Here is a 24,155-nt window from a genome sequence, read left to right on the forward strand (position 1 = left end):
AAACAGACCAGTATAGCAACTTTACCTACAAGCCTCAATCCCTTCATTCATGCAACCAGCTGAGTTAGTAACTGGTTTTAAGGGAGAGGTGAAGTTGAAAGTTTTAAAAGGTTAGTATCTGAATAAAACAGGACTAGGATGAACTTGGTAAAAATTCTAAAAATTGATTTGAAACCAGCCTGACTTAGAAGTTTCCTAAATGCAAGTAAAGGAAAACAACAAAAAATATACACACAAAATACCCTAACAGAAGAATGAACTTAAAAGGTCATAAAAATCTACTGGTATATGCAGAGAATAAAACAAGCTTGTTAATTTTAAAGTGCCACAAAACCTTCCAGTATCAAAGACTTATGCACATTTTTTATATTGCAATAGAACACTATATGATTGTTTTGCTAGCCAAGGGAATTGTGGCTATTGCCCATTATTCACTTGTAAAAGTTAATTAAAACACAAGGCACTAGTCAGAAACAAAGAAAGTGAATTATCCAGTTTTAGTCATTTCCCCATTGTGACAAAAAACTCCCCTTGGTCAGGCACAAACAGGCACTCCCTTAGTTTTTCAGAGAAGCCCAAGATGACAGCCTCAAATCGCCTTTCATTTTTGGCTGCCATAAGCACTACTGGTTGAAGCAAAACAACTGGTGCTAGAGAAATCCACAGGCAATTTTATATCATTCAGCAGGATGGGAACCCCATTGTCGTCCTTATAATTATCCTCTTTCCAATAAACAAAAAAATTCAAGGTAAAATCAACTTTCAAACTTCTTTTTTTTTTTTAAATTTTTTTGGTACCAGGAATTGAACTCAGGGGCACTCAACCACTGAGTCATCCCCAGCCCTATTTTGTATTTTATTTAGAGACAGGGTCTCACTGAGTTGCTTAGCACCTCACTGTTGCTGAGATTGCCTTTAAACTTGCGATCCTCCTGTCTCAGCCCCCAAGCCACTGGGATTACAGGAGTGTGCCACTGCACCTGGCCTTCAACTTTCAAACTTCTAATGAGAAAGAATCAGGCATATTATTTGCCACATCATAGTACTTCAAGGTTGCCCACATATCTGTAATTTCTTAGAACATCTGTAAGACATCCTAAACCTTAGCTTCTTTTGATGCCCTGTATGTTCTTCAGAAATAAAAACTGGCTTGTCATCTCAATAGACCTGTGTTGGCCTTAAAGGAAGAGCAAAAGAATTTAGGGGCTATGTAAGAACAAATGCACCCATATTTAAATATGTATAAGGGCCAATAGAGATGGTCCATTTAGCTCTGGTATTAAGTAAGACAATAAAACAATCAGTTGGCATGAAAGAAGGAAATGCATATATAATAGCAGATAGCATTAACTAAGTTTTATGAAAGGCAATAAAAGTCATATTATTTGCCTTATCTTCATTTTTCCACCTTTAAGGGTTCTGTCCTTAACTATCGTTTCTTCTGACCCTGTATTCCTTCTTGGTAACCCCATACAACCTCTGGGCAATAACTTCTACCTTCTCTCAAGTTTTGAGATCTAGCATTGGATTTTCAACTGCCCATCCCATGTTTTTTTTTTTTTTTTTCCTGGATGTTCCATAGGTATCTTAGTATATATAAAATTGACTTTTCATGTTTACCTTCAAATATGCTCCTTCTCCTGTTTCCTATTTGTGTTACCACCATCAGATTGTAATTTTTACAGAATTTTATAGTCATTTATTTATTTATTTCTGAGAGAGAAAGAGAGAGAGAGAGAAAGAGAGAGAGAGAGAGAATTTTTCAACATTTATTTTTTTAGTTTTCAGCGGACACAACATCTTTGTTTGTATGTGGTGCTGAGGATCAAACCCTGGCCGCACGCATGCCAGGCCAGCATGCCACCGCTTGAGCCACATCCCCAGCCCCTTTATAGTCATTTATAAACTATCAAGCTCTCATTGCTTCTCCTGGTCTATTGCAGTAACTTCCTCTGGTCTCTGGTTTCCCTTTCTTTCACTTCTAGATCACCTACTGCCATGTTAATCTTCCTAAAGCATTGCTCTGACTATGTCACCTCTCTATTTAAAACCCTTATTTTTGGCTTTCTACAACATAAATGCTCTAATGTCTTAGCTTGGCATTGGCCTCTGTGACAAATAATAGGAAACATTATTCAGCACTTTGTGCCAGAAAGCGTGATAACTGTTCAACATGTATATTCTCATCTAAATCATCTCCCAATAACCTTGAGGTAAATGGTATTACTATCTCAATTGTTTTTTTTAAGAAAATGCATTAGAAGAGGTCAAATAATTTTCTGAAGTTAGCTAGTAAGTAATAGAGCTAGAACACAATTTGGCCCTAACTTCATCTCCCATTACCCACTTTACAAACACCAGCCAAAATGAAAGCCCATGGTTTTTCTTATGCTGCTCCTTTTGATAAGAAGGCCTTTGTCCTTCCTAACACTGCATATCTAAAAGCAGTTCAAATGCTACTTCTGAATTCCTATAAAACTTTTTAGTGCTCTCTTATAATATGTATTGATCACTGTATAATGTATATGTGTGCATGTATGTATGTCTTTTAGGTACCCTACTAAAATATCAAAGCATAACACCCTTGACTAAGGGAAATTAATGAAGTATGCCAGACACAGACAAGGGGAAAAAAACATTTCATGTAAGTGGCCAACAAGAATGAACTGTTACATAAATGAAAGAAAAATAATTGGATTTTACTTATTGCGTCTATACTTGTCTGGAAAGTCTGGCTCTTCCCTCTAAGAACTGATTCTCATTCTAGACTTATATTCACTCATTTAGGAAAGATTAATTAGGGGTTTTATATCCTAGGAATTCTTCTCCAACTGTGTGGTTTCTTCTCATTTTATTGCTTATTTTTGTCATATTCAACAATTTCACTTTATATATACATTTTAGTAATTTACTCTTTGAAGTATTTTACATTTTATTGACAAAAAATACATATACTATGCTTCTACTCCTTTAAAATGTTTTCTGAGAGGTTTCTATATTTGACCACTATCATTTTAGTATTTCACTAACCAAGAGAGAGATGCTAAATTCAAATTAGGATATTTTATTTTTAAAATTCACTCATTCCACATTTCCTACAATGCTTACGGCACAATGATAGCTAAGAATAAGGACCAAAAACATGTCTCCTCTATAGTGCATATACTTATACTCAAGATTAAACATTTTTAACCTCTTTATTGAGATATAAAGGCCATAAATCCACCCATTTAAAGTGTACAATTCAATGGCTTTAGTATATTCAGAGTTGTATAATCATCACACAATCTAAATTTAGAAAATTTATTTCATCCCAAGAGAAACCTCCATGCATTAGTAGTCACTCTCCATACTTCCACCTACTTCTCAGCAACTACTAATCTAATTTTGGTCTCTATATATCTGGAATAGCAAACTGATTCTAGGCACTTCATATAAATATTGTTTTGAGATTGGGTATTACTATATTGCCCAGGTTGGCCTTGAAATTGTGAGCTCAACTGATCCTACTATATCAGCCTCCCGAGTAGTTGAGACTATTAGTATGCATCACCATACCCAGCTTCTTGTGGTCTTTGGTTCATTTTTATTTTCAGTTTTTTTTTTTATAATGCTGGGATTCAAACCTAGGGCCTTGCATGTTAGGCAAACACTCATACTGAGCTACATCTCCAGCCACTTTTATGGTTTTTGCAATTGTCTTCTTTCACTCAGTGTTTTCAAGGTTCATATATGTTGCAGCTAGTATCAATATTTCATTGCTGCTATGTTGTGGATAATGTTTGAGTGGGTCTCCTAAAGGTACACATACTGAAATTTAATCTCCACTGTGAGATATTAAGAGGATGAAAACATAATTCAACTATAGTATTTAGAGGTAGAGTTTTAGGGAGCTGATTAGGATTAGAAAAGATAATTAGGGCCAAGCCCCCAGGATTAAATACAAGTGGCTATACAAGAGAGAGAGATCAGAGGATACAGATGTAGACAGACATGGGCACTAACCTGTCTCTTGCCATGTGAGGGCTTATAACACCTCAGGACTCTGTCAGAAAGATGGCCTTTACTAGAGCTGGTGTCATACTATTTCAATTTACAGCCTCTAGAACTGAGTTAAATAAATCCATTTTCTTTATAAAGTTACCCAGCCTTAGGTGTTTCATTCATTATAATAACCAAAAAACTATTATAATTCTTTTTATGGGTGAGTGATATTCTATTGTTTGGATATTAATCAATTCATCAGTTGACATTTAAGTGGCTTCCTTTTTTTTTTTTGGTACTGAGGACTGAACCCAGGTGAGGGTCTCATGGTAGAAAGTGGAAGAGCAAGCAGGCAAGGACAAAGAGATTACATGGGTAAGAGCTATATCCCCAGTCCTTTTTAAAAAAATATTTATTTTTTAGTTATAGGTGGGGACAATATTTTATTATTTTATTTCTGTGTAGTGCTGAGGATTGAATCCAGTGCCTCACACATGCTAGGTGAATGCTCTACCACTGAGCCACAGCCCCAGCCCACATGCCCAGTCCTTTTTATTATTTTTATTTTGAGACATGATCTCACCAAGTTTCCCAGGTTGGCCTTGAACTTCTGATCTTCCTGGCTCAACCTCCAACAGGGTCTCACTGAGTTACACAGTGCCTCACTTCTGCTGAGGCTGGTTTTGAACTCATGATCCTCCTGCCTCAGCCTCCCAAGCCATTGAGATTATAGGCGTGAGCCACTATATCCAGCTTAGCTTTTTGTTTTCTAGGTGTCATGTCTTCTTCTTTTTTTTATTTTATTTTATTTTTTTTTATTGTTGGTTGTTCAAAACATTACATAGTTCTTGATATATCATATTTCACACTTTGCTTCAAGTGGGTTATGAACTCCCATTTTTAGCCCATATACAGATTGCAGAATCACATCAATTACACATCCATTGATTTACATATTGCCATACTAGTGTCTGTTGTGTTCTGCTACCTTTCCTATCCTCTACTATCCGCCCTCCCCTCCCCTCCCCTCCCCTCCCCTCTTCTCTCTCTACCCCCTCTACTGTCCTTCATTTCTCCCCCTTGTATTATTTTTCCCTTTCCCCTCATTTCCTCTTGTATGTTCTTTTGTATAACCCTGAGGGTCTCCTTCCATTTCTGATCCTCCTTTATTGGTTCTCTTTTTATATTTTATGGATGTTTTCTACTATAATATTTATAAATCCAACAACAGTATATTATTATTATTATTTTAGTCAATGTTATGTTTTTTGGAGAAAACCCAAAGAAGTCAGCAGAGCAAGTATATATTTATAGATTTTTTTTGTATTAGCCTTCTTTTTTTTAGGTTCTAGGAATTAAACCCAGGAATGTTCTACCATGAGCTATATTCCCAGCCATTTTTATTTCATTTCATTTTTATTTTGAGACAGGGTCTTGCTAAATTGCTGTGCTGGGCTTTAACTTATAATCCTCTTGCCTCGGTCTCCCATGTTGCTGAGATTACAGGCATGTGTCCCCACACCTGGCTGTACCAGCATTTTTATTTATCACTTTTTTGTTCTTTGATTTCTGACTATGGATCTGAATCAATATTTCATATTATTTTCTTATTACAGTACAGCTTTGTTCCCATCCAACTCCTTCATATTGTCATGGTCAAATATATTTGTATACCTTAGAAGCCCAATGACAAAATGATACCTGCAATTATATAAAAATATGTATTGTTTAATGTAGTTATTCTTTAAACTAGTTAAGAATATAAAGAGGAGAAATATGCCATTATAATGCCCTTTATAATTAGTAATTTATAAATAACTTTTTAAAAAAAGTTACCTTTACCAGTACTCTTTGCTTTTTCATATGAATTCAGATTACAGTCTGGCATCAGTTTGCTTTCACCTTGGATAACTTCCTTTAGTATTTCTTATAAGAAAAGTCTTCTAGCAACAAATTTCTTCCAGTTTTTGTTTACCTGGGACTACATTTATTTTATCTTCATTTCCTAATGCAAATTTTACTGGAATAAAAATTCTTGGTTGACAAGTCTTTTTTTTTTTAGTACTTGAATATGTCATCTTTCTTAGTCTGTTTTTTGTTGTTATAACAGAATACCTGAGATTGGATGACTTATAAATAAAAGGTTTATTTTTGTTCACAGTTCTGAAGGTTGCCAAGTGGTGGCCACATTTGGCTAGCTTCTGGGGAGGATCTCATGGTAAAAAGTGGAAGAGCAAGCAGGCAATGGCAAAGAGATTACATTGGTAAGATAGAAAGCAAGAAAAAACTTGAGGAAACTGAACTCACTTTATAAATATCCACTTTGGTGGCAACCAAACCATTCTCAAAAGAACTACATTAGGGCTGGGGCTGTAGCTTAATCTTGCCTAGCATGTGTGAGGCACTGGGTTCAATCTTTAGCACCACATAAAAATAAACAAATAAAATAAAGGTATTCTGTCCATCTACAACTACAAAAAATATTTTTAAAAACCCATTAAGTTGTAAGAATTATATATTTTAAAAATAGAACTACATTAATCCCTTAATGAGTGCATTAACCCCATGACCACAAACATCTCTTAAAGGCTCCCAAGCTCTCAATACTGTTACATTGGCAATTAAATATCAACATGAGTTTAGATGGGGATGAACAATTTCCAAACTATAGCAGCAACTCACTGCTTTCTCTCCATTGTTTCTGATGAGAAGTCAGCTCTTATTAAGGTTCTCTTGTATATGATGAATCATTTCATCTTTCTACTTTAGAGATTGTTTTTGCCTTTGCCTTTCAATATACTCACTATGATATGTCTACCTGTTAATCTCTTTGCACTTATCCTGTTTCAAATTTGTTGACCTTATATGTTATAGGTTAATGCTATTCATAAAATTTGGGGAGTTTTCAGCACTTTTGAAATGTTTTTCTAATTCTTTCCTTTTCTCTTTGTACTATTATGCACCTTTGATGCACATTTCTCTGAGGCTTTCTTCATTTTTTTCTTCTTTGTTCTTTAGATTGCATAATTTATAACTGATCTCTTTAAACGTATTGATTCTGTCTTCTTCCTACTCTAATGTACTTTGGAGAATTTCTCATTTCAGTTATTGTACTTTCCATTTCCATGTCCAGAATTTTCATTTGGTTCTTTAAAAATAATTTCTGTCCCTTTACTGATATTATTTGATGAGACACTGCCATTATACCCTCATTGTTTAGATATTGTCTCCCTTAGTTCTTTGAACATATTTTAATGGCTGCTTTGAAGTGTTTGTCTGCTAAATTCAACATCTGGGTCTCTTCAAGAGCAGATTTTATTGCCTGCTTTTCTTCCTATGTTCAGGTTATACTTTCCTGTTTCTTTGCATGTTTCATAAGTTTTGTTGATAACGGGACATTTTAGATAATATGTCATAGCAATTGTGGACTCTGATTCCTCCCTCCCACGGGGATTTCCATTGTTGCTGTTTGCCTGGTTTTTAATTTGGTAACTTGGTAGAACTGACTCCAAGAATTCTATCCCTTCAGTATAAAACCTCTGATATCCTTGATTTTATTCTTTAAAAAATACATTTATTTACTTCTATGTGGTGCTGAGGATTGAACCCAGCACCTCATATATGCTAGGCAAGTGCTCTACCACTGAGCCCCAGCCCCAGCACCTTGGTTTTATTCTTTTATCTGGAAATCTAGGGTTCATCACTGGTCCTGCATAGGCTACTTATTGATCAAATGCTGTGTTTTTGTCCCCTTAACCAGTTAGATTTTTACCCTTTGCTATTGAATGTGTGTGTGACTTGGAAGCTGCTATCAAAGTTCAATGAGTTCATGTTTCTGCACCACATTCACACAGATATTAGTAGTTTAGATTTTCCTTGTTCAGTCACACCTGAGAGAATATCGCCTTGAGCATATATAGTCTTTCAGGTTACCAGGGATGTATGTGATTTTATTTTTAAGCTTGGCTTCCTAGAAGTTGCCTCTGGGTCAGAGTTATTATTTTAATCATTGGTTGGTCCCAGGTAGTATTTAAGCCCCTATGCCAGTGAGGTTGTTTGAGGTCCCACAGCTTGGGGACTAGTTTCAAGTCCACCTTATGTCCTGCTCTGATTGCTATCTTAGTGGATGCCAACTTGTGCTTATGAACAGGTTTCCTGACATATAGGATTGACTATGATCCCAGGAGAGCTCTTCTTGACTATCTTTCCCTGATTTTCTGTTACCTATTTTCTGATTATTTGGCTACTTTTTGGTTTTAACTTGTATCATGGACTTATGTGTGCCCACTTAATTGTTCTGAACCATGGTTTTTCAGTTTTGACAATGCCCTTAGGCACTGTCATAAAATTACAAAGTCAAATCCTTCAGGTAGAATTGTGGAGTTCATCCTGAAGGCCTCTCTTTAAGCAGAACCCCTGCAACACTATATAAGAGCTTGAGGCAGGCAGTGGCTTTTCCAGAGTGAAATTCCTTCTTTATGAATGGGCACTGAGTGGTGTTTTTGCTAGCTCTTAACAGTATGAACCTTTGATCAAAGAGCAAGCTTGTGCTTGAGCTGTGGGGGGCCTAATATTATCATCCTTTTGTTCCACTGTGACTGTCTCCACCCTACCAATGGGGGCTGAGTGAGGAAGAAAAAGCTGAGTGGGAAAAGAAAGGTTAGTACTTCTGGGTCTACCTGTAATAGAGATTTTATAATACAGAACTGAGGAAGATGAAAAAAGTAAGAGGCCTGCCCCTCCCAGTTTAAATCATAGATTTAAACAGGGAGCTAAGGGAAGAGGGAGTCCCCATCTTTTATATCACACGCACCTGGATTAAAGCTCCCTTGAGTAGTTTCCATAAAGCTGGACTTGAAGGGGTTGGGGATGGGAGCAGGTCGTGGTTCAAATGCCACTGAATCTTGCTGTTCTTCCTGAGATTTAGTAGATTTTCTTGAATTAACATTTCTCTATTTGCTGTGTACCCCTGAACAATTTCCAGGAACTCTGAATTTTTGAAATAATTTTTACAAGTTAAAAAACTATTTGTTGGTGAGAGGATTTATTGTGCTCCTTACTTCTCCATTCTAGAAGTTGTTCTCCCAGATTATATTTTATATGGCCTTTGAATCTTATTCATTTGACAAATTGTTCTTCTATTTATTTTTACGCCTTGTTATTTTTTTCAAATATTTCTTTAAACATATTAGAATGACTTTCCTCCTCTCCCTCCACCATTAATTGCAGTATAACTGAGATACTTTTTGGTTATCCTTTAAAAATTAGAGCTAAATTTTGGTTATCCTTTAAAAATACAAACTAAATTAGCTTTTGACATAGTTTACCCAAAATGACTACATAAGTTACAGCCATTAATTCTTATCCTGTATATAAATGTAGGGACAAAAACTATTTTAGACATTAGTTTGCACCACTCATAATGAAACTAGCATGTATTAGGAATATTTACATATAAAACTTACTACTGTAAGCTCCTTCATCTTGGATCCCATCATTATCCTAGAACAATTCCTTTCATATAGATAACACTCAAATATATGAAGAATGAATAAACAGGAAGGGATTACTTCTTTTAACAGAAATAAACTGTCATCCACCAAAAGATTATGCTGGCTGGCATACTAGCTGAACCTATTCCTTATTGCAGATCCTCTCCTTCTTTTGTTAGATTTTTTTAGACTCATGAAGTTATTTCCAATTATACCTCCAGAGACCCTACTAACATATCCCATTACAACTTCTTAAAGTTCTCTTGGATAGTGTAGGCTTTATTTTTATCTAGAGTGAGTAAGCTAAACTACATGACTCAAGAACTCATCAATTTTAGGTTTTGATAACAAAGATGACCTTTGTAACTCTTGATTAAATCTATTATCCCCTGGACACTGTTATATCAGAAACCCTGTGTATTTTATTAAACTTGTGAGAGCTTCCATTTCCTCCCTAAAATGGCAGACTCTCCCTCAATTTTTTGAGACCGGGTCTCCCTATATTGTCTAGGCATCTCGAACTCCTGGCTCAAGAAATCCTCCTACCTCAGTCTGCCAAGCAGCTGAGACTATTAGAGCATGTCCCTGTGCCTGGTTTCCCAGTCAATTTAAATCTACCTACACATGTAGCTTGAAATGGCACAATTATCATTAACTAACCTTATATAACACCTGTATTAGGGGAATCAGGTATCACGTATCTCTTTCTTCCAGCCCATACACACACACACACACACACACACACACACATATATATATATATATATATATATATATATATATATATATATATATATATATCATTCTATAAAAATTCATACAAAAATCCCAATAAAAACTGATTAAGTATGCCACCCAATGGATGTACTATAGTACTACACTCATAAAACATATATTACAGTGCACACTTTGCATTTGTAATCTCTTGAAGTTACAAAAACTGCTATAGTTACAAAAGAGATAATGAGAAAAAAAGGAGAAGTGACCATAGTAGGGAAAGAATTCAAAAGCAATGATGGGTATCTCCAGAAGACCAAGATGGGGATGTAAAAATGTGCTTCAAAAACACATAGTACTTTTGTACATCCCTCCAAACCTACAATGGGAGTTGAGAAGTATAGAGGGGAAGAGGGAATAATTATGTTCTGAAACTAAAGCTGGATTGTATTATTTACTTCCTTGCTACAAAATTCAGTCTTAGAAATTGTTCCCCCAATATCACTCATATTTAACCATTACTTATTGAGAACCTACTTATAGTAGGTTCCAAGGCACTGTTTAGATTTTTATTCATACAGATTCTCATCTAAATTTTTAAAAGAGTTTTATTATTATCGTTGTTTTTATTATTATTTTGTTTTTGTGGTTCTGGGTATCAAATCCAGGGCCTTGAACATGCTAGGCACTTGCCACACCATCAGCCCAGGTGTTTTATTATTTTTAAATACTGATGTCCATAAATTACTCCAAAATAAAGTACATACTCAATAAATGAAATAAAAAGTGTTTTATTAGTTTTGCTCCTAAAAGTTTATTTTCTCTTGAGACTGTTTGCCCCTGTTCAGGGGGTCTTGAGTTTCCTCCATTATCTATAGGGTTGAGTTTGGAAGAATCACTGATAGGGGACTTGCACACCTGTATACTTGTACATATTTTTATCTAGATGAGAGGCTGAAAAGACCTACCCAAGAAGCAATGAATAGGGAAAGAATCAGTAACATTGGTGGAAAAAAATCACAAACCAGAATTCATCATACCCTATGATATATTCTATTATCTCTATTCCAATATGTTAAGAAGATACCTGAACTGAAAAGGAACAATAACAAGTTCACATCCATTATATAAAAGTCATATTATTGATGACTATAGAAGAGTCTACCATCAGAGAGCAACTTGGTGTCTGCCCTATGACTTGGCTCTATGAGAGTGAGAAGCACAGTAGAGAGGAGAAAGCAAGGAGTCATAATTAGGAGTATGAGTTCATTCTTGCAGCAATATGGGGGACATTCATATCCTTTAGTGTTTCAAATATTCCTAATATTTAAGAAAATTAATAGTTATGCTCCTTCCTATTATAAGAACTAATAAAATAACTTGAAGATGAACAAGGCCCAAGACGTAACTTTTACTAATGAACCCCCAAAGGACTTCAGTATCCAAAAACGTACGGAAAGGAACAATGTTTATGTGATATTATCCTATTTTTATAGCACTTAATGCTTTTGAAAGATTTATGTCCATATTTCACTTGCATGATCCCCAACATAATATGAACACATAATACATAAAAAAGCATCAGCAAATGATCACCTTGAAAGTATGTAGAGTTGATCTGGCAGTTGTAAGGTGGAAAAATTGGGGGTGTATGAAAGACATTTCTATCAACCCAAAATTGTGTTTCTTCTTATTAATTCTATACAAGGATTTATGAAAAACATTGATACAGTAAGACATACCAACTTACTCTATAGGAAAACAGACCCTGAGGATTACTATTGACAATATAGTATGTGTATCAGTCACCTGGAAAACTGAAAAACACTGGAATCCAGAGGTTTAAGTTGAAGAGAAGGTGATCTGCTTTCTTCTCCAACAGACGGAAACAGGGTAGGACTATCAATTCTCTCATATCCGATTGTCTTGTCATTCAGTCCAGCCATATCTTGAACAGAAGGAATCTTTGGTGGATTACTGAATGCCTAGCAAAGAAAGAAATGATTCATAAAAATCCCAAATTAAAACCAAACTTTAAAGATGAGTCAATCCTTCTGATGCTAGGAAAGAACGCTTGGCCAAATAAAAAGAAACTGTTTCCTACACAAAATAAACAGCGCGCAGAAATGTACACTAGAACAATGAACCCAGGCATATTCAGTTATTAACCTTATCAGCTAGACACCAACAGACCTCCCCCAAATTACTTATTGGCTCCTATAATTATCCTACCCACAACATAAATCAAGGCCCCTAATCACTGTCTATTTCTATCTTGTGACCCAGTTGAAGGCTGGGTTTTCATTCTTCTGATATCTGTGATGAGAGTAGGAGTGGAGGGAAAAAAGCATTGCAGCAAGTGTCTGTGCTGGTTTGGGAGAAATTCATGCAGGAGATGACACATGTTTACAGTGCACACACACACAGAGACATGCATTTGGGATATTGTGGGAGAGCCAGCTTATGAAAATAGTATGAATGATTAAGGTAAAGGAATATAAAGGGGAGGTAAACTGAATGAGGACAGAGCAGTCCTAGGAAATCTCCTGATCTCTATATCAGACTATTAATTCAAGACATTAGTATATAAAAACCTGATTACTCATATGCCTGGGTTTTGGAAGGATATCAGAAGAAGAATTCATATTAAATTGTCTCTATCCTCACCAGTCTGACCTACCCTGATCGAATGGGTGAAAGGTGAATCTAACATGCGACTAGCAGGTCTCTCTGGGAAATAGGGTCAAGAGGGAAATCATGCAGAATGGCAAGGTTGGGTGGGGAAGATATATGGGTGCTATGGTGGCTGTCAGGAGAGGAGTGTCCCTGAAAGGACGGCCAACCTTATTGCACCCTTCAGCGTCCGGAGCTGGGCAACCATGTCCGAGAGACAGTGCTCCTGAAAATTCAAAACAGCAGAGTCTTTATAAAGCCAGCCAGCCTGAAAGCAGGGATTGGGGAGACGCACAAAGAACCACCCTTTCTTCCCAAGAGGAAGGAGGAAGGAATCATCCCTGAATCCTGGAAGAAAGGAGACAGGAAAACCAGACACTCAACAGGAGCAGCCTGTAAGAAGATGGGACATAACCCTGAATATTCTGTGACGCCAAAAGTGACAGTATTGTCCACAATCAGTACTGAACCCAAATCTGGGAAATAAATTATTTGACTCTTCTATTTTAGGTGGTCTGAGCATCAGTAACAGCAGATCAGCACAAAACCCAAAGTTCCAATAAAAAGAAAAGACCACAAGAAGTAATGGTTATTTTTATGTAGATTTCAAGATTGCTGCTTTCTTCAACCTATATCTTCTGTTGGGGAAAATTGTGTGTGAGAAAAGGAATAGAGTGGACTATCTCTCACCTGGAGGTTCTCATTTTCCATAGATATCTTCTTCTTCTCAACAGATTGATCTCTAGAAGATAAAAGTGCTATTTAGTTCACTCATGAAATGTCTCAACTATAAATGGATTACCAATTACAGATTTAGATTATAATGTTCATTTCAAGTTAGAAATAGTGTGTCATTGAGTAACTAAAGGTGCCTTCCTGAACTATACTACTGAAGGAAGTTTTCAAATGCTATCTCTCTCTGAGAGATGGGCTGGGGGAGGGGGGGGAGGGAGGGGGGAGGGGGGGAGGGAGGGAGGGGGGGGAGAGAGAGAGAGAGAGAGAGAGAGAGAGAGAGAGAAATGGGGTGGCGAGAGACAGACAGACTCTAAAGATAATCAAAGTTGAGACATTCAGGAGATGGTAAGAAGGAATAAAGAAATAAAGAACTGGCAGAACAGAGAGCTAAGGAAAACCTTAAGAACACCAAAAATTATCCTTCTTCTCAAAAGTCTGGATTAATACAAAGGGCCAGGATCCTCTACTTTATGATGCAGAACACCACCTCATGCATACTCAACTGTTTCTTAGTTTTGCTCAAATATAAGTCTTCATCAATGAGTTCTTGTTCCTCTGGAACAGAGCATCTCCTACAAAACAGAGAGTAAATCATCTTTTGGAAGCAAAATGTATTCTTCACTTTTACTATGTACTTTCCTTAGCACTATTACTGGGCAGTTTGACAATCCTCTAATATTATAGAGTTCAGATCTCACAGTAAAAACAAACAAAAAAATTCACTAATACGTAAAGCATGAGGAAGAATATTTTATGAGTAAAAACTGAAAGAGTGCTCAAATTTATTCAATGGTCAAAAACTATCCTAAAAACAAATAAAACCTAATAATTAGAAATCCATTTTATAAGAGAGTGAAGTACCCTGGAAGCCTGTCTCCTTGACTGTCAACAGATAAAAAATAAAGTATTAAAAATGAAGCTTCTAAGAACTCAGTCCCGAATTCTAATCACATGATCTCATTATTCACCATGAAAAGGTACTTAGGCACATCTGGAGACTATTAGATTTCATTTAATTAATTTTCTCCATTTTAGACATTTCCCCTAGAAAGCAGACTCTGTTGTAGAATATTTTTTTCTATTAGCATTTATCCTGCAAAAAAGAATCTTAAGAAAGTCACAACTGGATTGAGGCAAACTGACTTATTACAGACATATGCGACTACTGAATCAAATAAAAAGTTGTTAAATTAAAGTTAACACAAATGGATATGCCAGGCAATATTTAGAGATTGAATGCTGAAAGGAACACATCGTATATTAGGAAGACAAACATTTAAACAAATAGCACTGAATGTACAATAGGTACTGTTTATATTGATTCTCGATAAGAAACATAAAAATCAATTTAACCTGGAATGTAAAGACTTTATTCTTTAAGAATTTAAAATTAAGGGAAGGGGCATAGGGTCAGAAATGATGGTGGAATGTGATGATCATTATTATCCAAAGTACATGTATGAAGACACAAATTGGTGTGAATGTACTTTGTATATAACCAGAGATATGAAAAACTGTGTTCTATATGTTTAATAAGAATTGTAATGCATTCTGCTGTCATATATAAATTAAAAACATAAAAGTCAATACATGTAAAGTGAACAAAAAAGAATTTAAAATCTCTTGAAGAGCAAAAGCATATACATATAAAAAACACCCCACAACACAAAACAGTATTTGAACAAATGTCATGAATCAAAACATGCAGGAAGTCACTGTAAACTACTGTCAATGGGAAAAGTGTCCCATGAGATATGGATAAGATTTGGATAGGCAGATGGAAGGCAGAAGATCACTGCAAGCAACGGAAAGATGATCATGGAGGAAAAAGTAAGTATGGCACATGTAGGGAATAGTGAAGTCACAAATCTGGCCAAAGTACAAGATTTGTGTTAAGATAATGAAAAATAAGACTGGGTAAATAAGGTGGGGCAAGTCAGCATAGGGATTTGAATGTTAGCTGAAGAGTGTATAACTGAGATGAAGTATTTAGAATATAAAGATACATCAAGAGTTGTCTCAGGTACAATACTGAGACCTGGAACCTTACCTGTATTTTGGATGGGAATTATAGTAACAAAACCATCTTGCAGGTAATGTAGATGGATCCACCTTGCCAGGAAGTTTCCTCCATTTAAGACATTCATCACATTGTACCCATGTCTGGTCAGGAATCTTCCTGAATGAGGGAAAATAGAAGTGTGACTGTGTATATCCTAGCTCTGTGCTCTGCCTTACATTATAAAGGCACAAAAAGTGAAAATAATTAATTTTATATATGAGTTATGTTGGAAATGTTATAGATGTATGAAATGTGTTTATTTTGAATTTCATACATAATACTAACATTATTTATGGAGGTCAATAATATTTATCTTGGCAAATTTTATTCTAAGCTAATAACAGGATAATTTTAACTCTAAAAGTTTATTAGGAAAAGGCATCATGTATGTATGTGTGTGTGTGTGTGTGTGTGTGTGTGTGTATCTGTGTTACATTATTACCAAGAAATAAAACCATTGAATCATTTTATTTACTTCTGTCCAACTACATAACAGATTTAAAATACACTTATGGGAATCACTGAAGCACAGTCATCAAACCATCTTGCTCATTTCCCTGCAGATATTCCCCATTCCTTTTCTGTTTTTTTCAAAAAACCCTTTGTTTATAATGCTTCAATCCAAATTTTTTAGGTTGATATTCCCAAAATTATTCTTTAAAAGTGCTATGAATTTTGCTTAAATATCCTGACCAGAAATGGTAGTTTTAGACCAACAACTGAATTAAATTAACATAAAGTCTTCCACAGTTCAACTCTTGAAATACACACCCATTCCCATCCACTATTAGAAACAGAATCCAGTAACCAATGCCCCAAAGACAATTTGTTTCTCTGTGAAAAGAGATGGCCCATATATGATAGTACTCAGTACCTAGGGTGTGAAGAGTGGATTAGAGCTAAAAGAGGGAAGACTAGAGAAAAGACAGAAAGAGGGGAGAGGGGCACCTTGGGCCAATTTAACCACTAGGGTGAGTTTTGTGTATGTTATATTTACACTGCTCTAATACTAAATATTTTATTAGAGTGGTGTGTTTCTTTTAAGCCTAGGTTTAGTATTTTTCTTTATTGCTTCAAACATGCTTTTTTTTAGTTATATAAGTAATATAATAAACTCCTTAGGAAGAACTAGAAGATACAGAAAGATATAAAGAAAAAAATAAAAAGCACTCATAATTCTACCATTCAAATACAATGTCTCTTCTTTTTTAAAACTCTGTTTTAACACAGTGTATACACATTTTTGGACCTAGAGCTTCCTATCTCTTAGCTGCAGGATGTTCCAGACTTGTAACCTTTAAGCTCTAAGCTCAGGCCTGACCTCTGGTGTCTATATATTTCTACACAGACACTGATTCATTTAAAGCCAGACCTTGCAAAAGGTTTCAGCAGTAGTGTTGAGATGAGGGAGGAAAGAAAAAGGTCATATTAGCCTATACACATATATACAGAATAGTCTGTTGTAGAAAGATGACAGTATAATTCTTTCAGGCACACTTAGAGGCAGTAACTCTGTTTTGGGTTATATGCAATCATGGTGGATCTTTCAATCCAGGCAGGTAGGAGAGGCTTTTAGCTCATGCTTGCATTAAACAGGAAGTTAAGGAAGCTATAGTAGATTCCCTCGCTTTGCAGTGGCTAAAAACTTAGGTTGAGAGATATAGTTGCCTATATTTGAATCTTGGCTCTAACATTTTCTACTTGTCTTACCTTGGTCACTCTAACCTGGGTGTAGGGGGAGCTTCCACTGCACCCAGGATAGAGGGGGACTCTCCGCTCTAGGGGGGGAAGGTCCCTCTAACCTGGGTGTCGGGGGGAGCTCCCACCGCACCCAGGGTAGAGGGGGACTCCCCATTCTAGGAGGAGAAGGTCCCTCTAACCTGTAGGCTATCAGTCTATCAGTCTCTACATCTATAAATAATATCTATTTCAGAGTTACAGTGATTAAATTACTACATGTAAAAACTTTGAAATGCTGGTAACAGTAGCACAACCTATAATTCCAGTGATTTGGGAGGCTGAGACAGGAGCAGGAGGATCATAAGTTTGAAGCCAGCCTTACAACTTAGAGAGACCCTGTCACAAAATAAAAAATAAAAATGGCTGGAGGTGTAGCTCAGTGGTAGATTGCCCCTGGGTTCAAAAGTCAGTTTAAAAAAACATTAGTATCTGAAGTTGTGGCTCAGTGGTAGAGCGCTTGCCTACCATGTATGAGGTATTAGGTTCGATTCTCAGCACCACATAAAAATAAATAAAATAAAAGTATTGTGACCATCTACAACTAAAAAAATATACAAAAAATAGAACTATGTGAGGCTTATATGTAATCAATAAACAATTAGCATTATTACAATTCTGCTTCTAGCACATACACTCTCTAGCAGTATATGAATATCTGTGTTTCACTGCATTAATCATTGCTAATTTGAAAGGTAAAAAGGCATCTCATCTTAACATGCATTTCTTCAAAAAATATAGAAGATGGACATGAACTGATATCTTTAGAATAAGGTGGAAACATACATATAGCCATAGTTGCATATGAAACACATTTTTAAACATACATTTGTGTGGTAGCTTCCATTTAAAAAAAGGGAACATCCCCAAATGAACTTTTAACATGTTAATCTTTGTCTTAATGGTAGTATAACTGTGTTATTATACAGTCTATCCTCTATATTATGCTCCTTTCCTGACTTTCAGAAGCATTTCAACCTCTTCGTTGTGTGATTTCCTGACTTAGATCCAATAAACTCTTCCTTATTTCTATTCTACTTTTTCTCTAATGCTAGGTTTCCAGTATTTCAATACTAATTTAGTGTCAATAATATTGACTAGGAATAAAGAGAAAGCGAAGTGTGCTAAAATGAATGAATACCTACTCTATGCCAGGTACTGTGCTAAAAACGTTATGTCACTTAATTCAATACATTCAGAGAAATGAAATAACCATCCCAAGCCCACCCAAATATTAAGAAGCAAATCCAGACATTTAGCCCAAAAATGTCTAATTAAATGGCCATCATTTTCCACTATATTACACTGCCTCTATGAAACAAGAAATACTAAACTCCTGACATATTTATGACTGAAATCACCTAAGTGTTAAACCAGACTGAAGAAGTTTAAAAAATGATACAATTAGTAACTGTGCTTTCTCAATTTGTGAATTAAAATTCCTAATGTGAAAAACATTTTACCCTTGTTCCTTCAATTTGATCTATGAACATTACCCATAATCCTTCCCATATTCTTTATTTTATTACTCATGTTACTGGCCTGGCTGTAGTGGAGATCTCAAAATTCTCTTGAGATATCTTTTCCTTCCAATAAGCATTAAGCTTCTGGGCAAGGGCATTTATTGTCAACCTGAAAGAAAATGCAAAAAGTATGTAAAGGTTTAGCACTTGTTAAACAATCCATAATGACTAATCATGTTGAATAGTCACGTTGTGTAAAATAGTCACAAGACCTAAAAAGTAGAGATCTATAAAATTTTCAGGGTTTGTAGAATCATGGAGAAGGCAAGTTGATCCTGGAGACTATGACAGAGGACCAAACTGCAAAGCTTGGACAGAGCCAAATATTGGTAATTTGATAGGAAGTTATTTAATTGTAAGATAATGACAAGTAATTGAGAATTAAGTTGAAAGTCAGAGGATCAAACACTATACCCTATCTCTTATGAATTAATCAAATATTAACTTAAAAATGTCTATATAGTTCCTCTGCATCAAAATGCTGATCATATTAGTAAAGCCCTAATAGATAAAAACCCCTTTGATATTCTACTATATAGCTGTTATTGGAGGCTGTGTATGAGTTCTGGTTTGTGCTCTTTTTTCTTTTCTCTCTCTTCCCATGTAAACAGGGGTAGATTTAGGGTCATCAAAAATGTGATTTTTAGAAGTCAGAGACATGAAAATGTGCTCTATATGTGTACTATGAATTGAAATGCATTCTGCTGTCATATATAACAAATTAGAATAAATAAATACATTTAAAATAAAAAAAGTCAGAGCATGCATTTTAATTGTAAAAACTTGTAACTTCCTGGGCTTGGGTTGTGGCTCAGTAGTAAAGTGCTTGTCTCACATGTGTAAGATACTGGGTTTGATCCTCTGCACCACATAAAAATAAATAAAATAAAGGTATTGTGTCCATCTACAACTAAAAATATATTTAAAAAACTTGTAACTTCCTAATTAATAACTCCTACTTAATTATACTGCCCAAGAATACAACTCAATGCAGACCTATACAGAACACTACAGTCCAAGAATACAACCCAATGCAGACCTATACACACCTAGAACACCCCAAATTTAGAATTTTTAAGAATGTCTGGGCCCTGGCTGGGGTTGTAGCTCAGTAGTAGAGCACTTGCCTAGCACATGTGAGGCACTGGGTTCCATCCTTAGCACCACATGAAAATAAATAAAATAAAATAAAGGTATTGTGTCCATATACAATGAAAAATATACTTTAAAAAAATGTCTGGGCCCTGTGGATCACTCCTCAAGGTTTCTGCAGACCTTTTCTCTTCTTAAGAAGAAATCAATCTTACGTCCAATTACTCATATTAAATTATATTCTCACTATGGAGAAGAATAAAATAATCATGAGACCCCCTATAACTCTTATTCCCCTCTAACCTACTAGTGTTCCTATCTCCATATTTCTATCTTTCCCTCAACACAGGACATAAAACTATACATTGTGTCCCCCTAAAAATCTACTAAAATCTGCTTTTAAAAGAAGTATAGCAGCATGTGATGGTGTGTGCATATAATTCCAATGACTTAGAAGGCTGAGGCAGGAGGATCACAAGTTTGAGGCTACCATGGGAAACTTACTGAGACCTGTCTTAATATCAGAAATAAAAAGGGCTGGGAATGAAGCTCAGTAGTAGTGTGCTTCTGAAAAGAAATATATCAGATGGGCTTCTGGGAAGATGGAAGAGTAGTATGCATGGAATCTATCTCATCTAGATAATAACTGCATTAGCTGAATTTGTCTGATGTAAGTATTTTTGAACTCAGGAATCTGTTGAAGGCTTGTAACTTCTAGAAGAGAGCTTGGATGGTAAATTGTAGTTAATTTTGGTTAATTTCATTTTTTAGGACAGTAGCAGCTACACATCCCCCACCTTCAACTCCATGGCTGACGATCCTGTATGTATTCTAAGAGCAATTTGTAGAACACAGCACAGGCAAAAAGGATGATTTCCTCCAAATACTGGGGATCTCTGCTTCCATCCCTGATAGCTCTTTCTGAACACAGAAGTACAGACAAAAATGTCAGGTAGCCATTTCTGTTGTACCTTTTATTGGTATGAGCCCTTTACCCTCTAGCTAAAGAGGGGACTCAAAAGTCTGACACCTCTTTATTCCCTTCATTTTTCTCTTTTTCTGTTTTGGGAGCCAGACATTAAAAGGTAAGATATTCAAAAGCAAATACATATATGAGTAAAATAAGAAAGTCACTGTGAATTCCCAGGAAAAGACAGGATTAGAAAACAAGTAAGAAGACCTTAAGTTTATACTTCAGGCTGATCCTTAGAACAGAGACAACGGACTACAATAAAAACAAAAACAAAACAAAAACTACAGCAAATCCTGGGAAAGGGGGAGAATGTGATTTCCAGAGTTACTAGGTAATTAGATTCAAATGTCCAGTTTTCAATAATAACAACAAAAATCACAAGGCATACAAAAAAAAAAAAAAACAGGAAAACATGACCCATTCAAAGGAAAAATAAAACCAACAGAAACCATCCATGAAAAGATATGATGATGAATCTACCAAAAGCTTTAAAACAACTCTCATAAAGACATAAAGATGTCCAAAGAACCAAAGGAAGATGAGGAGAAATTCATGAACAAAATGGAAATTGCAATAAAGAGACAGAAAACCTAAAAAGAATCCAAAAAGGAAAGCCTGGCATTGAAAAGTACAAAAATTGCAATCAATAATTCACTAGAGGGATTCAAAGGCAGATTTGAGCAGACAGAAGAAGAATCTGTAAACTCCAAGATAAGATATTACCCAAGCCCAAGGATCAGAAAGAATAAAAAGTGAATAAAAGTGAGCACAACCTAAGGCACCAGTGGAACACCATTAGTAATCTAACATACACATTGTGTAGTTAAAGAAAGAGAAGAGAGAAAGGGACAGAGAATATTTGAAGAAATAATGGCTGAAACTTCCCAAATTTGAAGAAAGACATGACTATATGCATCTAAGAAACTCAACAAATTCCAAATAGAATGAACTCAGAGTGGCTCACACTAAGGCACAACTATAATCAAGCCACTGAAAGACAAAAACAAAGAAAACCTTGAAAGTAGCAAGAGAGTAGTAACTTGTCATAATCAAGAGATACTTGGAATATTTAACTCTACATTTTTTTTTCTACAGGATTTAAGAGAATACATTTAAAAGAAAAAAATTTAAAAGATACATTTAGAAGATGGCGGCGAGGGGAGTGCATTGCCCCCGTGTGCCGTGTCACTGTGCGGGAGAATAACGAGTCAGGACGGCTAAAGGCTATCTTGTTAGGAATTTCCAGCAAAAGTGGGGTGCTCCGGAACCTGGAGGAAGGATTTCCATCGCATGAGGATCAGCTACGGGGGCTCAAACACGAGAGATTTGTCCGCATGGAGGGTCACGCTGCTTGTTCGGCAAATCGCCCCGCGGCTAGAGTCTGTGGCGCGCGCTGGGAAACGAGGAGATAGCGACACAGGGATACAGCACTGCAGATTCTGCGGGCTTCTGCCAGCTGTGCAAGCACCATACTCAGTGCTGAATTCTGGGTTTGAGACGGGGGAAGGAAGCGGTCCAATTCGGTTCTCCACACTGGTCAGACCACAGAGGAGGCCAGCGGCCACCATCTTGGAGAGCTGACGTCACCATCCCTGTTTTCGACTGATCACAGCTCATTCAGCCATAGAACAGGTAATTTCAGGCTGCCATTCGCCTGCAGCTTGCAGACAAATTACTCAGGCTCAGTGCTAAATAACCCGTGGAAACTGCTTCTTGGAGCCTGCTCTTATCAGAGCATGCACAGAGCACTGAGCGGCTGAGTTCCGGTTCCCGGAACTGCTCTGGCCCAGGGCTAAGGAGCCAGCGGAAACTGCTTCTCTGTCCAGGTCCTGCTGAATACTGTGGAGGTAAATACCAACCGAGCCTTCGTGGGCAGTGGCAACGGGACTGAGACGGGGCCTGTGAGGGCCGGTCAGGACTCACCCGTTGCTTTGGTCACCCGGCAAAGGGAACGAAATGCTGCCATTTGCATGGGATACCAACATGGCAGAGATCTGATGTCATCAGAAAGCGGCGGAGGAGAGAACTTCATCAATACCAGCGGCGACAGAAACAGTTGGTCTCCTGGTAGGGAGGGTGAGTCACAGACACCCGAGTCTCTCGCTTTGTCGTCGAGCCAGAGGGGAGGAGCGGGGCCGCCGCCCGCGCCCGGAGCAGGCCCAGTGGCTCGCCGTCGTGGTGGTCGCGTGACCCCAATTGGAGTGGGGGCAGAGCGGAGCCGCCACCCGCGACCGCAAGGTGGGCAGACCTGCGACCGACCGGCAAAACAGGCCCAGGGGTCCTTGGGTGTGGTAGGAGGGGCAGGGCAGAGCCGCCGCCCGCGCCTGCAAGGTAGACAGACCTGCGACAGACCGGCGGATCAGGCCCAGCGGCCTGCCAGCGTGGAACACACGTCACCCCAACTGGAGTAGGGGCAGAGCAGAGCCTTCGCCCGCGCCCGGGACAGGCCCAGCGGTCCGCGGGTGTGGTAGACAAGAAACACCAATTGCAGGAGGGGCAGAGCAGAGCCGCCACCCGCGCCTGCAAGGTAGGCAGAACGCCGTCCGACCCTGCAAGAGAGACTTTTCAACTATACAAGAGCAATATAAATATATAAGGGGGAAAAATTTTCAAAAACACAACAGTTTCACCAAGCAGAAAGAAACGCAAGCAGTATGAAAAGACAAGGAAAGAAAGGACCACAAGCAATGCAGGTCAACTCAACTTTAGAAGAGGTAACAGCTGCAGCAGATGGAATGTCAGATAAAGAATTCAGGATATACATGCTTCAGATGATCTGGAGTCTCAAGGAAGACATCAGACAGCAAAATCAGACAATGAAAGATCACTTCGACAATGAATTACACAAACAAATCCAGGAAGCAAAAGATCAACTATACAGGGAGATAGAGGTTATAAAAAAAAAACAAACCAGAAATCCTAGAAATGCAGGAAGCAATAAACCAACTTAAAAACTCAATTGAGAATACTACCAGCAGAGTAGAACACTTAGAAGATAGAACATCAGAAAATGAAGACAAAGTATTTCAACTTGAAAAGAACATAGACAGCTCAGCAAGACTGTTAAGAAACCATGAGCAGAACATCCAAGAAATATGGGATAACATAAAGAGACCAAACTTAAGAGTCATTGGGATACAGGAAGGTATAGAACTCCAAACCAAAGG

At 37.1% G+C, this 24,155-nt stretch overlaps 1 protein-coding gene across 4 annotated transcripts in view; it reads right to left on the reverse strand.

The window, feature by feature from the left end:
* Morc4 (MORC family CW-type zinc finger 4) overlaps window positions 1-24,155 on the reverse strand; it is a 62,720-nt gene that overhangs the window by 5,969 nt on the left and 32,596 nt on the right. For all 4 annotated transcript variants that reach the window (XM_058571618.1, XM_058571616.1, XM_058571617.1 and 1 more), the window contains exons 10-14: window positions 18,943-19,032; window positions 15,652-15,780; window positions 14,105-14,173; window positions 13,557-13,608; window positions 12,003-12,178 (exon numbers count right to left, since the gene is read on the reverse strand). In XM_058571618.1, the coding sequence (XP_058427601.1) occupies window positions 12,003-12,178; window positions 13,557-13,608; window positions 14,105-14,173; window positions 15,652-15,780; window positions 18,943-19,032 (516 nt within the window). The remainder of the gene's footprint in view (window positions 1-12,002; window positions 12,179-13,556; window positions 13,609-14,104; window positions 14,174-15,651; window positions 15,781-18,942; window positions 19,033-24,155) is intronic.

Source organism: Marmota monax, unplaced genomic scaffold, assembly GCF_021218885.2.
Source record: "Marmota monax isolate L192 unplaced genomic scaffold, Marmota_monax_Labrador192_F-V1.1 WCK01_AAM20220418_F8-fsc00050, whole genome shotgun sequence".
In the NCBI taxonomy this organism is placed as follows: Eukaryota; Metazoa; Chordata; class Mammalia; order Rodentia; family Sciuridae; genus Marmota; species Marmota monax.